The sequence below is a fragment of the Ictalurus furcatus genome, chromosome 21, assembly GCF_023375685.1.
Source record: "Ictalurus furcatus strain D&B chromosome 21, Billie_1.0, whole genome shotgun sequence".
Taxonomy (NCBI): Eukaryota; Metazoa; Chordata; class Actinopteri; order Siluriformes; family Ictaluridae; genus Ictalurus; species Ictalurus furcatus.
The window spans coordinates 17,156,267-17,164,886 of NC_071275.1; the positions used below are offsets into that span (position 1 = coordinate 17,156,267).

The 8,620-nt window shown below is 40.3% G+C and overlaps 1 protein-coding gene across 1 annotated transcript; it reads left to right on the plus strand.

Moving 5' to 3' along the window:
- The first annotated feature begins 470 nt into the window (after window positions 1-470).
- rpn1 (ribophorin I) lies at window positions 471-7,140 on the plus strand. The gene is made up of 10 exons (XM_053653445.1): window positions 471-852; window positions 1,711-1,775; window positions 1,891-2,197; window positions 3,015-3,224; window positions 3,352-3,544; window positions 3,766-3,865; window positions 3,994-4,132; window positions 5,451-5,570; window positions 5,891-6,136; window positions 6,309-7,140. The coding sequence occupies exons 1-10, from the start codon at window positions 607-609 to the stop codon at window positions 6,489-6,491; spliced, it is 1,809 nt and encodes a 602-aa protein (XP_053509420.1). The 5' UTR covers window positions 471-606; the 3' UTR covers window positions 6,492-7,140.
- Window positions 7,141-8,620: the final 1,480 nt, after the last annotated feature.

The following is an 8,620-nucleotide window of genomic DNA, read 5'->3' on the forward strand; positions in this document are numbered from 1 at the left end:
TATTATTCCTCTTTTTTATATATATATATATATATATATATATATATATATATATATATATATATATATATATATATATAAAGTAAAGGACAAAAATAAATAACTACAAAACAAAAATAGAAAATAGTTCAATTGTGATAATTTAACCTCGGCCTTACAAAGTATACTTAATTTATTAAAATAAATAAATAAATAACATGAGAAATGCAAGAGCCATGTACACTACAACCTGGAATAGAATAAATCAATTAAACCATTATGTTAATAATTATTTTTTTATGTATTTTTTTGCTTGTTCGTTGTTGCGTCACTGAATGCAGGAATGAATGAGGCGTCATCCTTCCAGCAGTCCTACCCGTATTCCAATAAGTCCCGCCTCCCGCGCCGTGATTGGTTAGCATTTCATACTCTATGTAAAATTGTCCAATCAGTGGCGTGCGTGTAGGCGCTTACTACTAGCCAATCCTGGCACGATTTGTCGGAATACGGGTGGGAAAAACAACAGCTGGCTGCGGGAGTGGAGGACGGACGGGGCCTTTCTGCACTGCACCGTCTCATTCATATTCTTTTTACCCCCTAACAAAATTGTAACATAAGTATCCAAACATGCAGAGAAGAGGGATGGCGCTGCGTTCGTGCCGCTGGTTCTTGTTTTTTAGCGGGTTGTTGTGTGGGGTTTGGGCTGACGGCTTGGTGAATGAGGAGGTGAAGCGGACGCTGGACCTCAGCACGCACCTCGCGAAAATATCCGCCGAAATCCTGCTGGCGAACCACGGAGACTCCGCGGCGCACAGCTTTATCCTCGCACTAGAGCCTGAGCTCGCCCCACACCTCGCCTACATCGGAGCGTCCGTAAGTAGCGAAATATATCGCGGAAAAGCTGGAACATTACAACCTGTCCAGTCTGAAACGACGGCTGTATCCCAAATGTCTTTTTATTACACATTAGGTCCACTACATAGGGCGCGGATCGTATTCTACCTCCCTTACGTATGTAGGGAACACGAATATATTTGGAACTCGGCCGAAGTCATTTCGTTAGCTTACTAGCCACCGGCGCTAACTCTGCTAAACCTTAGCTCGAATGTTGTTTGTTTGTATGTATATATCACTGCTTCTTACCACGCGTTAATTTACTAATTTAAAATAGTGTGTAATAATCAAACAGCGCCGAATTCACTATTAGCTAGCCAGCTTCGACTATTTATTAGCGCTAGCGACTTTAGCATGAATTAGCATGTCATTTTAAAGCCTCGTTAAGTCCTTTCCAAAGCTTAAATAATAAGCCTGACTGGACGGAAGTGCAAAATGATAACGATGTTGATAGAAAACAATTTACTAGCTGTAATACGTAAGCATTGTTTTAATTCGTGTGCAGGAAGATGTTAGCATGAGCGCGTGCGTTTGCAGCGCGCCACTGTCTGCGTGACACGTAAGCGCTGTGTGTAGCAGACACTTCCGGGTTGCTCGCGCTGTGCACTTTGGCAAACTATACAAGACAAATAATAACCACAATTCAGATTAAACTACCACGTTATTAAAAACCAAATGTCTATATGTGGTGGTGTTTTTTTTTGTTTTGGTTCTTCAAATGCACGTGCTGCACTTGCAGGTCTTTGTTTGTTAACGTCTTGGGCTGAATCCCAAATGACTTCCTGTCTGAGTGCACTACCAAGTATACTTTACACTCCGGTTTCTTGTTCTAACCAGGTAAAAGGTGAAGAGGACGAAGATGAAGCTTTAGAATTGAAGGAGACGTCCATTAAAGGACAGAGGTGAGTGCTGATGTGAAGAGCACTTGAACTCCATGTGCATAACTGACTCTTGGTCCTGCTGCAAAATAAAATCCACATTTAACCTTCTCGCTCGCTGTGTTTGGTTCTCTTGCAGTGGGACGTTTTTCCAGGCGCAGCTGCCCTCGGCCCTGGCAGCCGGCGCCAAGCTGCGCGTGAAGGTGGAGACGGTGTTCAGCCATGTCCTCACACCTTTCCCCACTCACATCATGCAGGCTGAGAGGCAGCTAGTGGTGTTCCAGGGCAATCACTACCTGTATTCGCCCTACCCTACCCGTAGCCAGACCGCCCGCGTGCGCCTCGCCTCCAAAACCGTCGAGAGCTACACCAAGCTGGGCAACCCGAGCAAAAACGATGAGGTGATCGAGTACGGCCCGTTCAAGGACGTCCCTGCGTTCAGTCAGGTAAGCAGGACGTGATGGAGCCTCGGAGCTTCTTATTTATTGTATTTCACCTTGTCGTTTCCTCCTTTCCTAGCTTCCGTTTGCGTCTTAGGAGGACGAGAAAGGATGCAAAAACTACAATGAGGACAGGAGGGATGAAACATAATTACCTCAATGTCTGCATCACATGTGTAAAATTTAACTTTTTAGCCCAAACAAGACTCTGCTCATCACCTGACCTTGCTGTTGTTAAATCTAGGCAGATTAATATATATTTGTGCAAGGATTTCATTCATACCCATTCTTTTATTTAATTATAAGTACACATTTTGTTCTGTTTTTCGTCCTTCTTATTTGTTTTTTGGGAGAGGTGAAGGATTTATCTTAGACTTACGTGACTCACCTGCTAAAAAACAAAACAGACTTCCGTGCGTTTTCTGTTTCCTTGAACCTAACGTCTCATCATTCATTGATTCCCCTGGACACGTTTTTAAGAATTGGTATTTCCTAAAGATGGCAGACTTTGGCAGATTGATTTCCAGGTCGCAGGCTGAAGGATGTAGGTTCAAGGAATCAAGACTGCATCAGTTAGCACCTATTATGAAACGGTCTAATTTAGCATATGAAACTAGTTTTAATTTCAATATATTTTGGTTTTCTGGTATTGAGACACAACACCGTGTATTATAAGTGTGCATTGAATAAACAGTCCAGCAACAATCCGTGTGCTGCCTGGGTATCCTACCCAAGTTTGTATATTATTTTAAAATTTTAGATGCTTAATTTTTTGTAGACCATAATTTGTGACTCAGAATGTGCACGTTTTTGTTTCCTGTAGGACACCATGAAGATCCACTATGAGAATAACGCACCATTCCTCACTATCAGTAGCATCACACGCATCATCGAGGTTTCCCACTGGGGCAACATCGCTGTGGAGGAAACCATCGACCTGAGACACACTGGGGCTGACCTGAAGGGGCCATTCTCCCGCTACGACTATCAGAGGCAGTCTGACAGTGGCATCTCCTCCATCAAATCGTTCAAGGTGCGATCTGATTTCACACGCTGCCAGAATGCTTTTCTTAGCATTTTAATTTACACCTCATTACATTATGTTCTCAGATAGGACTGGGCTCGTTCTCACTCACATACTCAAATCCGTCTTCTTACAGACGATCCTCCCCGCTTCCGCTCAAGACGTGTACTACCGGGACGAGATCGGGAACATCTCCACCTCTCACCTGCAGGTCCTGGAAGATTCCGTCGAGGTTGAAGTCCGTCCCCGCTTCCCCCTGTTTGGAGGGTGGAAGACGCACTACATCATCGGGTACAATCTGCCCAGCTACGAGTATCTCTACACCTTGGGTGCGTCTTTCCTTATGAAAGCTTCAAACGTTGAGCTGACATCACATCACGCGTATTAAAAATAACAGTGCAAATAAATTATTTTAACTGAACTCTATTACAGTCGCATTTATTCCTTGTAGTATTTATCAGCTATATCTTTTTTTTTTAATGTTTGAGAGCTCATTAAGATGTAGCTTTTGGATATTTAATGCATTTATTTGTTTATTTTTGCTCCACAGGCGATCAGTACGCTTTGAAAATGCGCCTGGTCGATCACGTGTATGACGATCAGGTTATCGACCAACTTACCGTCAAACTGATTCTCCCAGAAGGAGCAAGGTATCGCTCGTTTGTATTTCAGATCAGGAGTTTGAAGCCTACGTTCTTATCTCTGTAGTTTTGCTTTTAGAGTGTATTTTAACCCTAGTGTGTAGTAAGTCAACCATGTAATTTGCTACTTTCATCAGGAATGTGCATTTGGAAACTCCATACCCAATCGAACGAAGCCCTGACCAGCTGCACTACACCTACCTGGACACTTTTGGCAGGCCTGTTCTGGTGGCCACTAAAAAGAATCTGGTGGAGCAGCACATTCAGGACATGGTGGTAAGACTCGCTGCATACGTTCAAACAGATGCATCACCAAACTGGTGAAAGTCCTGTGTTCAGCACAGCAGGGCTGTGAGTAAATGGGGATTTTTATTTTTATTTTTAATATATGATCATACCAGCGCACTGTTGAATTCTCAAATCTTATTAGTTAGAGTGTCGATTAATTTTCTGTAACAGCAGTCGATATGCTGAAGGATTATTTAACGTTCATGGAAGGAGTCTCCAGCGTCAGCACTTCTGACGTTTATCGGAACAATGACAGGAACTAACTTGTCTCGTGGAATTTTCACGACATTAGATGTAACTAATAAATGGATAAAAATTGCAGAAATTGGCCAATTGCTGAGGTTTACAAAGAATAAAACACTTCGAGAGGTGCTGCTTTAGAATAAATTGACTATAACACCCGTTTTACGTTTTAATGCAATAAAATCATAACACACTACAGGGGAAAAGTTTGGAGACACTCGACTGAAATGTTTCTCGTGATCTTAAAAATCTTTTGATCTGAAGGTGTGTGATTAAATGTTTGAAATCGGTGTTGTAGACACAAATATAATCATGCAGACATATTCGTTTTTCATTAGAAAACGAACATTTTATTTACAAAAAATGTATTTTTTTAAACGGATGCCTCGGAGCGAAATATTCCGAAAAGCAGCCGATGAGTGTCCAGCGTAGGTGGGAACTCCTTTAATACTGTTTAAAAAGCATCGCAGGGGAATTCCTCAAGAAATCGAGTGAGAAAACACCAAGAACACATTTCTAGAAATTTTAGGCAAAAAAGAGCATCTACTTTGAAGATGCTAAAATATTAAATTATTTTGATTTATTTTGGATTTTTTTTTCACAACATAATTCCCCTAGCTCCATTTGTTTTACTCCAGAGTTTTGATGACTTTAATAATAATAAAGTCATCAAAACTCTGGAGTAACAATTCCCCCCCCACACATTTTAGAATGATGATGATGATGATGATGATTATGATAATAATAATAATAATAATAATAATCTAAAATGTTGGGGGGGGATTGTTACTCCAGCATTTTGATGATTATTATTATTAGTAGTAGTAGTAGTCTAAAATGTGTGTGTGGGGGGAATAATGATGAGTGTATCTCAACCTTTGACTGGTAGTGTATTTTATTAAATTTTTTAAAAATTCTTACCTCCCATCCTTTATGGGCGTTTAATTTTGTAGTCCGAGCCACTTGCTATATCTCTCGATTTGTGTGGCTGTGCGTGTTTTTTTTTTTTTTTTGTTTTTGTTTTTTTTGTTATTTACGTTTGTGTGTTTCTGCGTGTCTCCAGGTTCACTACACCTTCAATAAGATCCTGATGCTGCAGGAGCCGCTGCTGGTGGTCGGCGCGTTCTACATCTTATTCTTCACAGTCATCGTTTACGTTCGTTTGGACTTCTCCATCACCAAGGTTTGGATGAGCCCTTCTGCTGCAGAGTTATTACAGGCATACAACAAATACTGTGTCATCAGGTGCTATTGATCCTACCATGTGGGAACACACGTGATGGGACAATATTTGTTATTGACACATTAGCAGTTTCCAGCACTCAAGCCATAACAGAGAAAACACAAACGCTTATCGTATTACACAGCTCACCATTAAAATCTCTTGTGATTTAAAAAAAAAAAAAAAAAAAAGCTCATTTAGATATCACATTAGTGAGAACCTGTCTTCTTTGATAGCAGTATTTCCCTTTAACTGCACCCCCCCCCTCCTCTTTCCTCTAGGACCCTGCAGCAGAGGTGCGGATGAAGGTGGCCTCCATCACGGAGCAGGTCCTGACTCTGGTTAATAAGAGGCTTGGTCTGTACAGACACATGGATGAGGTGGTGAACCGCTACAAGCAGTCACGTGACACCGGTGCCCTCAACGGGGGCCGTAAGAATTTGGAGGCCGAGCACCGCACCCTCACTAACGACGTTGCGGGCCTGCAGGCTCGCCTTAAAGCTGAAGGATCTGACCTCGCCGAGAAGGTACACACGACAGTGATGTTTTTAAACCGAATAATCAACTCCGATTTGTGTTACCACTAACTGTTAGGCTCCACTCAAGATCTCGTGATCATTTTAAAGATTAATTTGCAGGTCATTCGGCATACATTGTTTTGCCGTACAGGAAGTAACTTGGCTGAACGTTTTCCCTCAGGTGGGAGAGATCCAGAAGCTGGACGGCCAGGTGAAGGACTTGGTGTTACAGTCCTGTCAGGAGTCCGAGCGCCTCGTAACCGGGAAGCTGAAGAAGGAGGCGTACATCGCATCGGAGAAATCGGTGACCAGCAAGAGACAGGAGCTGATTTCGCGCATCGACGCCCTCCTCGACGCTCTCTAAAGCGCACGCAGTGCCGTTACGTGCTGAAAAACACCCCAAACCCTCTCATCCACACACTTATTCTCAAGTTTATCGGCTTGAGCACTATCAGCCACCTTAAAGTGTGTGTTGTGCCTTTTTCATCCTGTAGGCTGTGTGAGAGGGGTGTGCACATATACGTTTCCTTTGTTTGTTTCTGATCACCAGGGAAATGCAGTGGGTTTTATATGCATTTTTGTCCATTTCATGCCTTTTTTTTTTTTTTTTTTTTTTTGTCTGAGGGGATAATTTTAGGAGAGGGCAGGTTGATGTGTTTCAGCTACGTCAGCACCTGCTGAAACGTTTCTTTCTTTCTGTGTTCTTGGCACTTAATCTCTAATCTGTGTTCTTTGCTCTGCCCTGGGAAAAAAAATGCAAAAATACAGAAGCTCTGAACACAACGGATGGCATGTTATTGAAATCTTCTCCCCCTTATTTTGTTAGCTTGTCTCTCTCAGATTTTTTTTTTTTTTGTATAATTTTCCATTTTGTAAATGATGTGCTTTCATACCAAGAATTTAGTGGATGAACACGAGTTGTGTGTCAGGGGGGATGAAGGAAATGCTGAATGTTAAGTTCCTTAAGTGTCACGATTTGAAAAATGAAAATAAACATGTTGTTATAAATTACAGTCTGGTTTCTTTTTGCCATTACTCTTTACTGTTTATGCTCGTTTGCTCTTTGTTATCTAAAGTTGAGAAATTTTTTATAGTAACAGACATTATGTAAGTAATAAAACGTATAAACGTGGCTTAGAACTGCAACCGATATGGACAGTTTTGCACTCAAGTCACCCGGTTATGAATTTCCTGGTTACACAACTGCACGTTTTGATTATGTAGTACACCATTATAGAAGGGAATCATTTATAATCGCACTATCCGGTGTCACCTAGATGAGGACAGGTTCCCTTTTGAGTCTGTTCCTCTCAAGGTTTCTTCCTCAGCATCGTCAACTCTGGCTTGCTCAATAGGAATGATGATATAAATGTAAAATTTATATCCAGAATTGCTACATTTCTATAAAGCTGCTTTGGGACAATGTCCATTGTTAAAAGCGCTATACGAATAAAATAGACATTAATTGAGTTTAACTTGGGTGGCATGCTATTATAAGAAAATAATCATTGATGTGGCTCATCGCCAAAGTCATACTTTTTAAGTTGTAGGTAGTTGCATTTAATGATAGTGGAACATTTACAAAACAAGTTAGTTCCTGTTATGGCTCGTATTATAACAGATATAAACCAAAAAATAAATGCACCTTGAATATTTCCCTTATATTGTTGGAAAACCGTTCGAGCTTTAGCTGTGGCTGCCCCTGGAGACTCCTTCCAAAAATGTTGTCAACATATTATCATATCTATACTAGCACTATTCTGTTCATTGACAAGGTAAAGCTTTTTTGTTAGAAGATTTTGGAAGGAGTCTCCAGTGTCAAGAGTAAGTTTTCTGACAATGGAAAGCCAGGACATAGGAATTTGTGTATTGTGGTTTCTTCAGTAAAATAAGTTGCATTTTTTGTTTGTTTGTTTGTTTCTTTTTTCTTTGGTTTTATTAACAATGCCTAACTTGTCTCATATATGGTCCACAACAATAAATGTAACTATTTAAAAAAAAAAAAAAAAAGTCTCCTTATTTGTTCTTTAATAAATGAAAAATGGTAATAACTGGCAAAGTCGTGTGGTATAAGAGGAATACACCACTACCGGATGTTCACTGAAATATATATATATATATATATATATATATATATATATATATATATATATATATATATATATATATATATAATATAATCACCTTTGGGGCATTGACATATACACACAAACTCACACCAAATCATGCCACACCTTTGTTAGTTTCCTATAACAGTATCGTCATGGTTACTTCCTTATTTACTGAGAATTTTTTCCTTCTCTGTAAACGGTTTTTGTGTTTATATATGTATAAGTGGTTTTGTCATTTGTCGGATTCCATGCATCACTTTTCTGTAATATTATTTGACACGTTTTGCTCAAAGTGGCAGTTTTGAGGTGAATGCTCAGGTCCAAGATCACAAAATTCCCAGGTTTTGAGACCAATTTTTCAGCCTGCAAACCTTTGTAAATG